General features: G+C 41.9%; 1 protein-coding gene across 1 annotated transcript in view; it reads left to right on the forward strand.

The window, feature by feature from the left end:
• The window catches only part of Aoah (acyloxyacyl hydrolase), a 202,798-nt gene that overhangs the window by 78,695 nt on the left and 107,177 nt on the right, over positions 1 to 16,926 (forward strand). Inside the window, exon 5 of the mRNA XM_005319198.5 lies at positions 12,139 to 12,198. Within this exon, the coding sequence (XP_005319255.2) occupies positions 12,139 to 12,198 (60 nt within the window). The remainder of the gene's footprint in view (positions 1 to 12,138; positions 12,199 to 16,926) is intronic.

Here is a 16,926-nt window from a genome sequence, read left to right on the forward strand (position 1 = left end):
GTTTCAGCAGGTTAGAGAAGCCCTAAGCAACCTAGCAAGACCTGTCTCAATATAAAAAAATTAAAAGGGTTGGGGCTGTGGCTCAGTGGTTGAGCACCCCTGGGGTTTAATCCCCATTACCAAAAAAAAAAATTGTTCTGAAAAAAAAATTAAAAGGAGTAGGGTCTTTATGGTGCTATTTAGAATAATAATTTTTAAAAAGGTGTTGTCTGGTAAAAAAGAATATTGCATAACATGATTAAATGTACTGGTGATATTAATAGCTATACAATGCAGAATCAGCCTATAAAAAGGAAAGAAGAAAATGCAGCTAATGATAAAATATGTGTGAAGAAGAGAGATTCAACAATAAAAGGGAATGCATTTAAAAGGAGTGGCTTTTTTATTCCTTTTACTTTTTTATATTTTTTTCATTCCCAAAGAAGAAAATGGCATAAACTTGACTTCATTTTCTTCCTTTGACTTATTAGTCAGAAATGGCCATCAGAGCTGGAAAGTGTTAGAACATGAAAACCAAATTGGGCTTTGATATGGTTAAATCCTAGGTATTGGAAAAGAATCACTGTAAGATACAGTGGAACACAGAAATAGCAGCACAATTCACAGTAGCTAAACTGTGGAACCAACCTAGATGCCCTTCAATAGATGAATTTGGATAAAAAAATGTGGCATATGCACACATTGGAATATTACTCAGCAATAAAAGAGAATAAAATCATGGCATTTGCAGGTAAATGAGTGGAGTTAGAGAAGATGATGCTAAGTGAAGTTAGCCAATCCCCAAAAACCCAAATGCAGAATGTTTTCACTGATATAAGGACACTGATTCATAGTGGGCTAGGGAGGGGGAGTATGAGAGAAATAGACAAACTCTAGATAGGGCAGAGGGGTGGAGGGGAAGGAGAGGGCAGGGGGTTAGAAATGATGCTGGAATGTGATGGACATTATTATCAAAAGTACATGTATGAAGACACAAATTAGTATAAATATACTTTGTATACAACCAGAGATATGAAAAATTGTGCTCTATTCGTGTAATGAGAATTGTAATGCATCCTGATGTCATATATAAATAAAAAATTAATTAAGAACCTAAAAAAGAAATAGGCCCTCAAATTCCACCCAAAGGCCAGACAGGACAATGTTTGATAGAAACTCAAAAGCAGTGGACCTTCTAGCCTTTGTCTTTCTACTTAAATAGAAATCATCTCAAAGCACTTTTCTGTTGGCTTTTCCGATCTGCCTGACTTAGTCAGTTTGGACAGCTGTAACAGAGTATCAGACACTGGGTGCCTTGTAAATTTATTTCTCATAGTTCTGGAGGCTGGAAGTACAAGTTCAAAGTGTCGGCATTGTCAAGGACTGGTGAGGGTGCCCTTGTCAGCATTGTCGAGGACTGGTGAGGGTGCCCTTCTTGGTTGCAGACTGCCCACTTCTCACAGTGTCCTCACATAAAGTGGAGATGGCTAGCCATCAGGCTTCTTATAGGAGCACAAATCCCAACAGGAGAGCTCCACCCATGTGACTTAAACACTTCCCAAAGGTCCCACCTCCAAATGACATCACACTGGGACTAGGGATTAAATATTCAAATTTGTAGAGGACATGAACAATGAATCCCTTTGCACTGTCTTATGTGGTTAATTGCTTACTGTCCCCTATGGGACAGTAAAGCACTCAGAGATAGAATTTTCCAAATCTTGCACCACTTCTAAAATCAGCTTGTATCACTTCATTTGAAGGTAAGGATCCACCTATCCTCATAAAGATCCAGAATAAATGAGTGATCGTCCCCACCCTGATTCATACATGCTCTTTGATGAGTTAAAAAAAAATGAAAGAAAGAAAAAAAAAAAAAAAGAAAACCTACCCATCTGAAATCATCATTTCAATTCCCAGGGGCTTTCTCCTTTGTGGAAATCTGTCACTGCTGTCAAAAGCGTGAAGTGAACAGAAGGCACTTTCTGTACTTTTCAAATCTACGGCTGCTATAATTGATCGTAGAGAACTTGATCACTGAAAGTTGTTCACTGTAGAAACCCATGCCTAAAAACACTATTTTTTTTTCTTCCTCCACTCCTAACTGTACCAGAATTCAATTCTTCAACAACAGAGAACCCAAGGGCCAATAAATGAGTGAGTCTTGTCCACTTCACCAATACTCTTAAAATGTCAAGGGACATAATAATGAGTCCCTAAGAACTCCTGTACATGATGTACTGTATTCCTTACATGCTCCCCCATCAGTCAATAGAGCTTAATGGACTTTGGCTGAAACCTTCGGGTTTCAATCTAATAGTGGCCAAAAGGCTTTAATACAATCATGTGTATTGTGGCTCTCCCAGAGCAGGATTCAGTGCTCAGATTTCCCACACATTTTTAACTTAAAAAAAAAAGTTTTCTTTTTTAGCACACTCCTTAACATCTCCCAGACCACAGTTAAAAGCCTGGATCAAGTTCCAAATGAGCCTGAATTGAATCTAGACTGTGTTGCTCACTGGTTCTGTGACTTTAGGCAAGGTATTATTCACTCTGAGTCTCAGCTTACTTCATCTATAAAAGAGGGGTAATAGTAACTACTACTCAACACTTTCCACACTATTTTCTAATTAGTTTACTGTTGATTTCTCTCTCCTGATTGAAAAAATCCTTGAAGTCTCATTCACTGCTATGCCCCTAACAAAGAGTACATCAAGCAACACTGAAAAGATGCTTAATAAGAACTTGTGAATGAACGAATGTTGTGCAAAGAAATGACCATTGGAAAAGACATGCCTTTCTCCTTTCATTACCAATCCTGTGCTTACAACCACGCCTATGCCCAGGGCACGTGACTCTCCACTCAGTGAGTGGCTTCTTGACATCAGGACTACATGTCTCCCTATCTGACCTTTTGCGTTAAACCATTTTTACTCCCTGGAAGCTACATTCTCCATTCTCCTGTGAAACCTCATCGGTCATACTTTCTTGCTTAGGTTAAAATGTCAAGCCTACTTTATTCTTGTAGTGTGGCAATGGTGGGAAATGTGCTGGGGTCTAATAACCTGAGTATCAATCTTGGTTCTGCTTGCAGACGTGCCTTGGTTAAATTTTGTAGTCTCTCCAAGCCTTGGATTTCTAATCTTTGATGTGTAGAAAATAAAACTTTCTTCTCAGGGAAGTTTTCAATATCATTGAAAAATAGCTTGCTTGCATTTATGTAGGTTGATGTTGTAATTATTGTAATTTTAACAGTTGTCTATTGGTAACATAACAACCAAAAATAAAAACACCAATTATCATGGATACTAATTCAATGCTCACTATATGCATGTCTTGTTCATGTCTAGGAGTGTCTTGTTCAAATCTCACCACAATGCTATGCTCATGCCCATTTCACAGATAAGAAAACTTAGGCTCAGAATGCTCAAGTAGCTTGCCCCAAGACCCACAACTAATAAAAAAGACAAAACCAGGACTCAAACCCACAAATACTCTGTGATCCAAATTTATCTTAAATGTCAATTAACAGTGGAGACTGTGGCATAATGATCAATACAATACTTTAAAGAGTTTCAACTAAAGATGGAAATTTTGTCCACATTTGAACTGCTAGATTTGACTTTTCTCTTTTCCTTAAGCTGCAATTTTGGCTGATGTAAAATGCAGAGGATGAGCCCCACCAGGGCACCCTTTGCCCAAGATACTGATAGCAGTACATACTTAGCCCTTGCTCTTGCATCATCATCCCAATTATTCTTGGGTCAGAGTCAAGAACCATCATCATCTCTCTTGGAGTGAGAGAAGTTACAATAGTCTGCCGAGGCTGCACCACATCTTGGGGAAATTTTATTGTCTCCTGGTTCTGAAGGTCGCAATCCAAGATCAAGGACACCCTGAGAGGGCAGGTGCTCCTTGCTCCTCTGCTCTGGCGGTGGCTGGCAATCTTTGCTATTCCTTTTAAGTGGCGTCTCCCTGTGTCTTCACAACATCTTCCTCGGACACAAATCTTTTTCTCTTCACATGTCCTACTACTTAAGAACATCAGTCCCAGAGAAGATTAGGGCCCATTCTACTCCAGTATGACCTCATCTCAACCAATTATCTCTACAATGACCCTATTTCCAAATAAGGTTACATGTTAGGGCATTGAAGGATTAGGACTTCAACATTTGAGCTTTGGTAGGACACACTTATAACCTATGACATCAGTCCATAGTCAGCAAGTGTCTCCTCTGGCCTGAAGATTTTGGTCTGTCTCTGGTTTGGATGGACTGTGGAATCCTTCTAGACAAAAGTGCTTTAGCTAGCCTCCATGGCTAAATGCTACAGTGTGTCCTGTTAAGGGGCAAATGATCTTCTTTCTCTTTTATAGACTGCTGCCATCTTCCCTTGGTCATGTTCCCAGCTCTTGAGTGAAGAAATCCAATCTAACGTCCAAGGTTCTTTGGACCATAATCCTCCAGGATGAGGACATATATCTGTGTGGATCTGTGTGATACTTTCTCAGTGATCCACTCATGAGGATGTGAAATAAGTAGACTCCAGAAAGGATTTGAAGATGAAATAAGGAAACATGAGAATCAAATGAAGAAAGTAATGAGCATCTGAAAAGATTTGACAATACCAAATGGCAGGATCAAATAGAAGTTTCCAGAATCAAGTCCCTCATTGTTGATGGAAAACCTGCTTATGCCTCAGATCATTGCTTTAGCTGAGTCAGAAACATCATTCTGTCTTCCAGGCACCAAAGTTTTCTTCCCAGCTCACCATCCCTTTCCAAACTTTCTCTCCAACCACTCATTAGAATTACACAAATATATATTTTTTTATTTTTTTGTAACATGAAATAGTAGTCCTTATACCTTTTAAATGAAGACAAACATCAAGTTGCCAATATTTAAAGGTTATCAGGGAAAAATAATAATTATTTTCATTTTTTTTTCTTGCAAAGTGCTCATCACTAAGACAAGCAAACCAAGTAACTTTTCCAAATGTTTTTGAGTTTTTACATCCATTTCCTTCTGGGGGAAAAAATGAGTAGGCTTTTATCTACATTTTCTGTTTTATGTTGGTAATAATGCATTTTGAATTAGTAACTGTGGGAGGAAATGGTGCTTTGATCTTTCTTCAATTTTAATTTTCTTAACTTGTATTTGTCACTAAACCCGACACACCCCTGCTCAAAAGCTCTTAGTAGAAAACAGCCACCTATGAAATAAAGACCACATTTTGATCATAACTCCTCACACCTCCCACTCTCTGACCATCATCCACTTGTCCAGGCTTCTCTTGGTGAAGCCAGAATGTCTGGATTATTCATCACACTGTGGCCCAAATATTGCATCTCCAGACTCTTATGATGTCCCCTCTGCCTAGAATATTCTTGCCCTTTCCACCCACTTCTGCCTTTGGAAGCCCAGCACAAGGGCTGCTTTCTCCTGAGGCCTTCTCGCCTCTCCCTTTTTCCTGGTGAAGCCTTTCTTTCCTGTGTTCCTTCCTCATTGTGATGTACTCCACGTGTGCTTGTCTTGTTCCCCTGCCCCATCAATGAGGATGGTAACACTCCTTACTGTAGTACCTGCCACGCTGCCTTGGAAGCAGGAAGGTTGACAGCATAAAGGAATGAGGGATGTCTGAAAACCACAGCCCTTTCCCAGGCTCCATTTAGTCTCTTTAATGGTCTTGTGAATTCAGGTCCACAGGTCCTTGCCTCCCCAACCTGGGTACTGTACCACTGAGACCCTAAAATGACAGCACTGAGCACCTGCTCCTAGGAGCTTCAGAGACATGGAAGATATAAGAAAGACATCCGTGTTGCAGCTGGAAAATTGTCCAGTGGGGTGCCTCCCAGAATGGCAGGTCCTAGGTAGGTCCCTCTGAATCCATGATCTCCCTTCAGTTTCCAAGTCCAGAGATTCTTCCATTTTTGTTATCATTGAGATTACAATAGAAGAGGGGGAAGGCGCACAGACTTTGAAGAGTGAAAGCTCCAGGCTTCACTCCTGACCGACCTTGCCAACTCACAAAATGATCTTAACCGAGCTGCCCAGCATCTGAGTGCAGCCTGCTATAAAACAGGAAGGATGTGCAATTTCTGGGGTGATGAGAGGTGAGCAAAAGCCCAGCTCAAGCCACATGGCCTCTAAGAAGCTTTCCCAAGCCCCCAGCATGATGTAAGTAGTCACCCAACACCTGCCTAATGCCATTCTACACCTGAAATCAAATCACTGATTTCCTCACCCAGCCTCTGGCACTTCATGGCCATGAGCTTCTTGAGGGCCCTTTTCTAAGCTACTGCCACGGCTTCAAGTCAGCCAGGCAGGAGCCCTTTCTAGCTTCAAGTGATGAGCAGGGGTGGGGCCGAGGGTAGCTCCTGGTGCTTCCACACCCTGCTTACTTCATTGTTAGATAAAGTCAACTGCCACTTTCTCAATCTTATGTAGAAACAAGTGCAAGAGATGTTCGTCACTACTGCCATCCAGAAATACCAGGGACAGCCTCTGCTGAGGGCCAGTGGTGAGGACAGCCTCTGCTGAGGCCAGAGTTGTCTGGCTGCAGCAGACTCTAGATCTGAGAGCTCCTCCACATCTCATGATGTACCACATGTACCCCCTACCCCTCTGTGTGTGCATCTCCAGGCTTAGGAATGCTAACAGGACCCTTCACCTGAAGTGGGATAGAAAAGAAATAAAAGATGGGTAGGACAAGGAAAAAAAAAGAAGAAGAAAAAGCACTAATCTGAAAGCATTCTGCTAAAGTTCTTCATCTTTTCTCCCCAGGCCAATTTTTCTCCCAGGTCTGTAGTTCCCAGATCCTTAAGAAATCTATAAATCTTAAATTTTACTGTAAATTTACTCAGTTAGAAAAATCGCCCTGTGCACTGCTAATTAGCCTATGCAATGTGCTAACATATATATTTTTAGAATAGATACACCACAGGGAGATGTGATAGTTTAAGAAATCTATAACATGGAGTACATTCCCACCATTATCTTTTGATCTGATAGAAGAGACAATATTGACCAAAAATACTGAGGGTGCCCAGGTCACTGTAAATCGTCTTGTGATCACCAGGCTGATGCCATCCCCACATACCCTTGCATGCCCACCCCTTACAAAGTTTCCTTTAAAAGAGGAACCTGAGACCCCCAAAGCACTCTTTCTCCCGCTGGAGATAACTCGCATTCTGCTCTGAGCATGTGCATCTTCACCTTTTACTTTCTAATAAAGTGAACACCTGGTGTGCCCTTAAATTCTTTTCTTCTGCAACATGTCAAAAGCCTGGAAGATCTCAATAGTGGTCTCCTCTGCCTCTGCAGAGACCTCCTTGGGCCCACTAATGGTGACACACTTAACCCCCGTGAATGTGTTGAAAACCTAGCCACTCCCTCTTTGCTTCACTTTGGTGTTACCCAAACTGCCTCTTGCAGAAATGTTTTAAATTTTCTAGTTGGTCCTCCTGCCCTTGTCCAATTTTCAGCAGAAATCTAGACATTCCTTCTGGTCATTGTAATTGGAATTTGTAAGTGGGTATTCAGTACATGGGTGAGCTGGGATCCCCATCTGGGCCCATGATGCTGTTCCTGATCCTGGATGCTTTGACTCCCGTCCTTCACACAGAAGGGTGTGTTTCCCTACAGCCCCAACCTCTGCTCCCCAACACCTACCCCACATGTACCAACCTGCCATCAGCCTCCTAGGAACGTTACCAGGGTAATTCAGGGGTCACGTTCCATATCTCAGTTTTTGTGTTCTTTCAGGAGAAAATTTCAGGCAAGACATGAAGTATTATAGAAATATAACAGAGTTTACTCGAAAAGAAAGAAAAACACCCTCAAGGGAGAGTGTGGGCTGTCTCTGAGAGATCGACTGGCTCCCCTTTGTTCCCTGGTTTTATTGAGGAGAGTCAGGGAAGTTTCTAGAGAGTCCTGCCAGGTAACACCTCCCCACTCTTGACTGACAGTAAAATTGCATCAGATCTTTAAGTCCCTACTGCACATGGTCTTCCCCACAGTTACCCTAGCAAGACCCGTGGGCCAGAGGCAGAATTTCACTATTATCATGACATGCTAAAGATTGAAAGGCACTCTAGTTTGCTCTGGCCCAGGCTTTCTGGTTCTAATTGCAACTTGTTCTTACACATTTCACATGGGCTTTGCTTTTAATCATCCTGTCCTCCTGAGCCATGGAGTCTTTGGGCTATATAAAGGTCACAGAAATCCCCCTTTAGAGTAACCTGTATTCTCTTCATAGACACAACAGATTCTTTAGACCAGCATTTCTTGGCCCTGAGAATAGCTGGGCAGATAATAGGTTGTTTGTCAGGGGATGTGGCATATCCCATTGATTTAAGCCAGAGCAGAGCTGGAGTGGCTTTAGGTAAATTGCTTTGGGGATAAAATTTTTTTTTTTTAAGAGAAAATGTATGGAGGTCTGAATTGTAACCCAGTTTACAGAATTATCCCCTTAGCCTTGTGTTCCAATGGCTCATGTCCATCTGCTACTTATCAGGAAGACCATAGGCAGAGCCCATCACACCCCAGCACTAAGGATGGGTCAAGGCCTCCAGGGTGGCTCTTGCCCTGATGTGTTTTTGTGTTTGGTTGGTTGGTTGGTTGGTTTTCATCCCCCAACGAACATTGAGCCCTGGAGAATTGAGTTGGTTAAAATTGAATTGGTTCTTTCAAAGGGATCCAGGCATCCTCTACAAGGAAGATATTACTGACTCCCTCTTGGACGTTAGCTTTGTCTCACTTCTATTTTCTGTGCTTGTTCAAGGTCAGTCTCCTAGCAGACTGGAAATTTGAGGAGAACAGAGGTGTCTGTGTCCTTCATCACCATATCCCCAGGGCCTTCACTGGTATATCTATGCTGTGGGCACATAATTTTCTTTATCAATAAGAAATAAAAGCCACATGGATTAAACCAAAAGTATTTTTTCTCTTTTTTATTTTTTAGCACAGGATAGTTATACATAATAGTGGGGTTTATTTTGACATATTCATAAATGCATGTAGCATAATTTTCTCCACTTTGATCCCCAATATTACCCTCTTCCCTTCCCTCCTCCCTCCCCCTGATCTGCCTCCTCTACTCTAATGGTCTTCCTTTCACTTAGACCAAAACTATTTTTTATTGTATTGGTGTTCATTCTTGGAAATTTATAAAATACAAGAAAGAACAAAAAGGAAAAAAAATATCACCCAAAATTCGTATGGCACATTCCTTTGCAAGTTTGTTGTTGCTGTTCTTGTTTTTCCTGTGTGTATGAAATCTGGTGGCCTATTTTCCTTGAATGAGGTAATAGCATATGTGTTTTCTTTCACTTTTTATTTCCTTATATATTGAGCACCTACTATATGTATCAGGAACCATATTGGACACTGTAGATGTTTAAATGGGGCCTCAGAATGCAAGGCAACATTTTGAGACAGAGAGGCAGAGACACATAATGAAGATAAATGAATAACACCCTTCAAGTTCCCATAGGTGGGAAATGAGCTAAAGGCTAACAAGAGTAGCCAAAAAGAGAAATTAGCTCTTTATCTGGTCCCTGTTACACTGGGCATGTCAGAGAGGCTTATTATATACGACAGGAGAACTTCCAGGAAAAGCCAAAGTAATTGTTTTTGAATGGGGCCATCCCCTAAACAGGCTTTCTGTTAAAAGACATCCATGTTTTAAAAGTGAGGATTGTCATCAAATTTTTTTATACCTGCTTGCCAACAGATCAGAATGGTTGCTGGATGCAATGTTGGAACACAGCCTAGAGGTGCCCGGTGTGTGGTATCATCATACTGACCCCTTAATTGAACCATCACGAGGAGTTGGGGAGTCCTAGGAAGAGATTGGGTGGCCAGGTAAAAGGTAGGGGACATTCAAAATGCAAGGGACACAGCTGCTCACCAACTGGCACAGTAGTGTTTCAATGTTCTAAAAAATACACCCTGTATCAGGGCATCCTGGCAACCAACTCCCCCAGAGAGAATATCTTCTATTCTCCAGTCATTTCTGTACATTCTTCTATTAGCCAACCTGCTGCCTTTGACCTTAGAGTCTTAGGGTTTGCTGTCCTTTGAGCTTGAACAAAAGGAATATAATTTGAACAAAAGGAACATAATTTGAAATGGTTTCAGAGTCTGCTATGGAGGATGAGCTGAGGCTGACTCTGAGGCCCTCTTTCTAGATGCTCCTCCTGGAAGATTCTCTAACAACTCCATCTTACACTGGACACTTCTTTCTTTATTTTAATCTTCTTTACATTGTTGTGACAAAAATACCTGACAAGAAGTTAGAAGAAGAAAAGCTTATTTGGGCTCACACTTTCAAAGGTTCAGTCCATGGTGGGCTGACTCCAGTGCTCCGGGGCCAAGATAACGGCAGAAGGGCATGGTGGAGAAGTGCAGCTCCATTCATGGCATCCAGGAAGCATGAGAGAAAGGGGAAAGGGCTTTGGGAAGATGAACCCTGGCAGGGCACGTCTCCAGTGACCTACTTCTTCCAGTCATGCCCCGCCTACCTACAGCTACCAGCCAGTTAGTCCATTCAAACTTGAATATGCTGATTAGGTTATGCTTCTCATAATCTAATCACTTGAACTCCTTTAACAAAGGAAATTCTGGAGGAAACCTCATATCCAAATCTTAACATTCCTCTTCTGACATTTTCATTCAACATAGCGCCAGAGCGCCAGAGTGGAGAAAGAAAGCTCAAAGAGTGAGGAACAGACAAGACTTCAATAAAGACCTGAGTCCTGAACATCCGTTAGCAAGCCAACATCTCCCAAGAGAACTTCTCTTGATGACCCTCTATCCCAAAAGCCCTATGTCTACATCCAGACATTCTCTAGGTGGGCTTGGTTGCCAGGATGTCCTGGTATAGGATATGCTTCTAAGAACATTGAAACACTGCTGTGCTGCTGAAAGATAGCTGTGTCTAGAGGATAACAGTGTCCTCTGATGGGAGGGCTAATCGAGTTGATATGTACAGGGACAACATTCTCAGCTTACCCGTAGTGATAACTATGGCACCCACCCCCAAATCCCAGCTTCCCTGCTGATTTGGGGGAGATACAAATAATGGTTAAAAAGGAGAAAGAAAAAACAGTGGAATGAATGTGACATAATTTTCCTATTTACATAGATGAAACCATCACAGTGAATCCCACCATCATGTACATCCATGAGACTGAGATCTTAACTAGAATAAGATATAATGCATGCTTGTATAATGATGTCACAATGGGTTCTACTGACATGTATAACCAAAAAGGGAGCAATAAATAAATGTTTTAAAATAATTAAAAATAACAGTTTCCCAGTGTATCTATCAATTATTTAGCAGAGGATTACCCTAGGACTGTCCCAGGAGCAGGCCAAGAAAGGACAGGCAGGGCAGGCATGTATGCAATGAGTGGGGGATAAAAGCTCTGAGAAGCAGTGCTGGAGCCAACCCTCCCCAGCCCCATCCCACTCCTGGGTTACATTTCTCCCAGCCTCCTGCAAGTACACAAACATAGTGGTCCTTAGAGTGTTTCATAGCAAACATTATTGGTAATAATGAACTTACTGTTTGTGCTTGCAATATTTGTATGCTTGATAGAAGCTCTGGAAATGGTTGGAAGAGGACTGAGGATATTGAACTAGGAAAGGAGGAGGTGAGTGGGAGATGAGTGTGAGCTGGATGGCAGTGATAGTAGCCATTCTTCAGTGCTGAGGCACAAGACACTGGAGCAGGCTGCTCACAGCCTCCTGCTGGTGGGGCTGCTAGACACAAGGACCAGTTACCAGAGAGATCAGTGTAGCACAGCTATAGGCAGCAGAGGTTCAGATCACCTCTCTACCAGACTCTGTCACCCAACCCTGAGCCAGTTTCTTAGCTTTTCTGCATCTCAATTTCCTCATCTATAAAATGGTCCTTTCTCTTAGGGCTTCTGTGAAGATTGAGAAAGATAATGTTTGCAAAGAATTTAGCACAGCCTCTGGTACAGACTAAAGTCTTTAATCACACAAATTTGCTTTCTTGTGAATTATTTTATCATAACGTATGTAATAGTTTATTTATTGCAAACTTATGGACAAAAAAATCTTACTTTAGGAAAGGCATGGAAAGAAAAGGTGAAACAAGTTATAATGTTGTCTAACTTTGCTTTTATAGGAGCCATGGAAATTTACACTAGAGAAGGCAAGACAAATTGTCAAGAAATCCTCCACTGTGGTAAGCAATCAGAGGGTAGAATGCCAGCCTTTCCCTTGCCATCCTGACCTCCCACAGTCCTGCTCTCGCACCCCAAAGGTAGGGGCTACTCTGGATACAAGCCCACCACATGCTACGGTGCATTGGGGTAGAAGTAGGAACTTGAGCTCCTTCCACTTTCTTCTCCTGCCTTCTTTCTGTAGCAGAGGTTTCCAGCCTCAGACATTTGGGGTTGATAAATCCTTTGTTGTAAGGGCTGTTATGTATTTTGTACTGTCTAGCAATATCCCTGCCCCGACCCCCTAGATGCCTGCAGTACCATCCCCCCTTCCCCAACTGTGAGGCCTAAGAATGTCTCCTGACATTGCCAAGTGTCCTCTGGAGGGTAAAAATCACCCCAATTGAGAACCACTGCTCCAGTAGACCATTCAGGAGGAGATTTCATTCCCTGCCCCTCTGCTTTCTAAGAATGTGATCTCAGGCAAGGGGCTCAATTCACTAAGCCTCAGTGTTCTTCTCTGTAAGATGGGGTGATAGTGTCCTCTGATGGGGGTACTAATCGAGTTGATGCATGCCAAGCACCTAGCTCCATCCCCAGGACTTACCAAGTATTCTATAAATGTTAAGATCATCCCCATTACTAATCATCCCCCCTAATTTGTCCTCCTTGTAATGACACTTATTTAGCAAATAGAATGCCTAGTTTAAATAAATGGTTGCAGATTTAAATGTTTGACTTAGACTCTGATGGCAAATCAGCCCTAGCTGAAGAGGAAGGACAAAAGGAGAACTTTAAAGAACAGCATCATCCCCAATTCTGGAGACCCTGGCAGTAAGGAAGGATTGGTCAGAGGCAGAGAGTGTGGTCCTTTTCCTCCCTCTGCTTGCTAGCCTGCTCATCATTCACCCTGATGCAATGCATGGAAGATATTATTGATTTGACAAATGGAAATGAAGGGGAGGAAAATCACTTACATCGAGGTTTACCCGTTTAAGCAAATAAAGATATAGGATATTCAGGAAAACTTAAAATTTCAGATGAAAAAGGACTAAATTTTTAGTGTAAGCATGTCTGGTACAATATTTTTATCTGGCAGCCTTGTGCGTAGGGGTCATATGGGTTTTGATGTACAAGGCTGATTCTTGTTAAATGGCAACATGCAGGCATTTCTTCATAATTGGTTAATCAATCACAATGTCTGCTTTGCCAGTCATTATCCAATTCAGTGAATAATTAAGGGCTGACAGTAGCCAGTTCAGCTAATCTGCTTAACTTATTCGAGAAGAAATTGAAATACCATGAGAAACCCTCCACCACCACCTCAGAACTCTGAGCAGAAATGGAGAGTAATAGAATTTGTGTTTTGTTCTTCTCAATGTGAATTTAAAAACTTATTTTCAGAGCATTGTTTATTTTACTAGCACAAACTGCCTTGGCATTAACTCAAAGGCTAATTAGGACTTTACAATTTTTTTTAATTTCTGTCACCAGAATTGAAAGAATAATTTGTGAGGCAAGATTCCAATAATTACTTCCAAGAAGAACAAAAAAAAATCTACTGAACAATTCAACAATTAAAAAAAAAAACTCTCCAGAAGCCTCCCTCAATTTATTTACTCTCCAGATTAAAACTATCAAGGAAAAAAAATCAGAAAATGCAAAATGCAAATAATGGTCTCTGATTAAAAAATACTGGCTGCAATGAATTCCATGTGACAATTGATATAACTGCAGGCTGACCAGGACATTTAAAGCAACACATGGTAGGTTGCACATCTTTTCAGCAAAGCCTGTCAGACTGTAAGAATCCAGACTGGAGAAAAGTTATATATTGTTGAAGAGAATCAAATGCTCCAGAAAAGGTCTGATCTCAGCGAGGCCCTAACAGGCTCTGCGAGGCTTTTCCTGGATTTGGAAGAGCACCAAGTCTCTAAGGGTTCAGAGGACCTGTGTTATGGAATCAACTTATTATTTAATTCTCATTTCCACAAAAAGAAAAAAATTATTATCAACCTCATTACAGATGGTAGGACTAAAAGTCCATAATTTGCTCACTTTGTATAGCTAGTAAATGAGAAAACCATTGCTTAAATCCAGAGCTAGATACCAATATCCTTTCCACTGTGCCAATAGCTCCAATCAGATTTCCTCAGGGCTGAACTTCAGGGAGCACCAGTCAGGCCACAGGTGGTGTTGATACTGGAATCATTCAGGGAACAGCCTGTGCAGCTATTTGTGAGGTCCCTGATCACAAATCTCAATAGAATCCTATGAGAAGACTTTAAAAATTGCTCATATCCAAACCCCATCATAGACCAATTTAATCCAATAATACACACACACACACACACACACACACACACACACACACACAAAAAAAAAAAAAAGGTTGAAACGCACTTCACCATGCAGAAATTCAATTTCAGGTTAGCTTTCCTCCTTTGACCTTCCATTTATGCCATTCACCCTAATTTCTTTATTCAAACCCTGTTTGTTATTTTGCATTCATTTACTATCCTGATGTGTGGGGATGCTCAGGAAGCAAGTGAATGCTGGTTAAATAGATTGCAAAGTGAAGATGGGGTAGTACACCTGTCCCCAGGGACGGTCCAGGTTTTGAGACTCATTTTAGATGGGATCAGATGCAGCTAGATGTGATATTTTAAATCCATTCCTTAGTTAATAACAGCCCACATTTTGGCTGTTCAGCAAAGTTCAAATTGAAAAGAGGGAACTGGCAAATGGTAAGCAAGGACTGCTGCAGTGTTGCTCTGGATCTGTCTCGGTTTGCTTGGCAAGTAAATTGTCCGGAGTAGGGAAGATGGCTTGGCGACAATTGCCTTTTCCTTTCTATGTGATGAAAAGACCAGCTAATCCAAACCTCTATATAAACAGAAAGTGTTCTGGGGGGATCCCTGAGCAAACTAAATCATCTATTTTCTATCTATCTCCTACTTCCTAACCCAAATTTCTGCACTGTGAATATCAAATACAGCGTCAAGCCTTCAGGCTGGATTTTGACAGTGAACAGCTGTGCAATTATAAAATTTTATTCCATTGTACCTCTTGTATTGTAATTATAAGGCCGTTCAATAGAGTTTTTTCTGTGTTGGTTATCATCAGTGTTAAAATCTACATTGTCATTAGGTTAATTAGATCAAGGCCTTCAGAGTAGATATTAAAAGTAGCTTGAACATTCAAATGTAACCTGACTTTGGAGTCTGAGACTCAGAATGTGTCTGTACTTATGAACTTCCACCAATGTTTTGCATAATCGCATGCTAGTGTTTGATTTATAGGGTGTCAACAGTCCTGATCTCAATTGGACGCCAAGTGTTTGAATTTAACCCTCTAAACACCCTTTTCTTTTTTCCCACTGCCTCTGCGCCCCACCTGATTTTACTTCAAAGTTTCCAAGCCAGTGGCAACTTTGTCCCTCACACCCAATCCAAGAGGGACATTCATCACAGTCTGGAGACAGATTTGTGCTAGAGGCATCTAATGGGTAGAGGACTTTACACAGTACACAAGACAGCCTCACAGTGGAGGCTGAACTATTAGGGCAATAGTGCTGAGGTTAGGAACCCTGGGATCAGGATCTCTTATCTCTCAGGGCCTCTTATCTCTAATGGGATGAAGGATCCCATCTCTTTGCTTCTAGGTCATCTTTTGCTCCCAGAGATATCCCTTTGAGATACAAATGTGATTGTTCTGCCCAGTGTGATGCGTTTAAGGCTTCTCCACTGTCCTCAGGGTACCCTTTGGGTGCATCCTAGCCTGACATAATGCCTCCCTTCTTCCATGATTCAGACACTCCAGCCAGGCTGATTGTTTGTCTGTCTCCTAAGAAAGATGCCAAACTTTCTCACACCTCCCCAGCATTGAGTGGGGTGCTCCTGCTGCCAGGATCCAGGCTCCTCCAGCTTTAGTGTGCCCTCTGGGGACCTTGTTGAAATACAGATTGCATTACAATAGGTCTGAGGATGGGAGAAGGAGACCTGATACTCTGCATTTCTAAAGTTCCCAGGTGCCATTAATGCTCCTAGTCCATCATCACACCTTGAGCAACTGGGACCCCAAAGCAGTGGTTCTCAAACCATAGTGGGCATTGGAAATGATCCTGGAGAGTGAGCATCAGAATGACTTTTAAGGCTGTGAGAGGACAGATTCCTGGGACCCACCCCACCGCAGCTTGTTCAGTAGATCTGGGAGGAAGCCACTGAGGATTTGCATCTCTAGCAAGGCTGTGGGCTGTGCTTGGCATCGCAAAACCTCAGGGTATTTGTGTCTTACCTCCTACCTGCCTCCTTCCTTCCTGGTTTCTGGGTCATCTGGGTTTTCTAGGTCAGGTTCCTAGAGAACCTTGATAATGCCTCCACCTCTGTGCACCCCATAAGGAATGCCAAGAAGTAGGACATCCACCCAGACCCTTCACTTGATGGTGGGCTAAAGACAAAGTCAGCCTGTCTCTAAGCCTTGCATAGAGATGGGGGCCTAGTCAGGATTGCTTCTACTCCTGGAAGGAAGGGCAGGCATCGCTAAGACCTTTACATACTCCATTGGTATTATGAAAAGGTTACCAGTTCTCCTTTGCCAGAGGCAGAGCATCCCCAGTACCCATCATACACCCCATAGCCATCTAAAGGTCTCTTTGGGCTGGTGGGAATTGACTCATCTTTCCCTTCATTGATAATTGCTGGTTTCCAACGTTTTCTACCCTGTAGCCTTCTCTCTCTTTAATAATCATG

The sequence above is a fragment of the Ictidomys tridecemlineatus genome, chromosome 2 (genome assembly GCF_052094955.1).
Source record: "Ictidomys tridecemlineatus isolate mIctTri1 chromosome 2, mIctTri1.hap1, whole genome shotgun sequence".
Taxonomy (NCBI): domain Eukaryota; kingdom Metazoa; phylum Chordata; class Mammalia; order Rodentia; family Sciuridae; genus Ictidomys; species Ictidomys tridecemlineatus.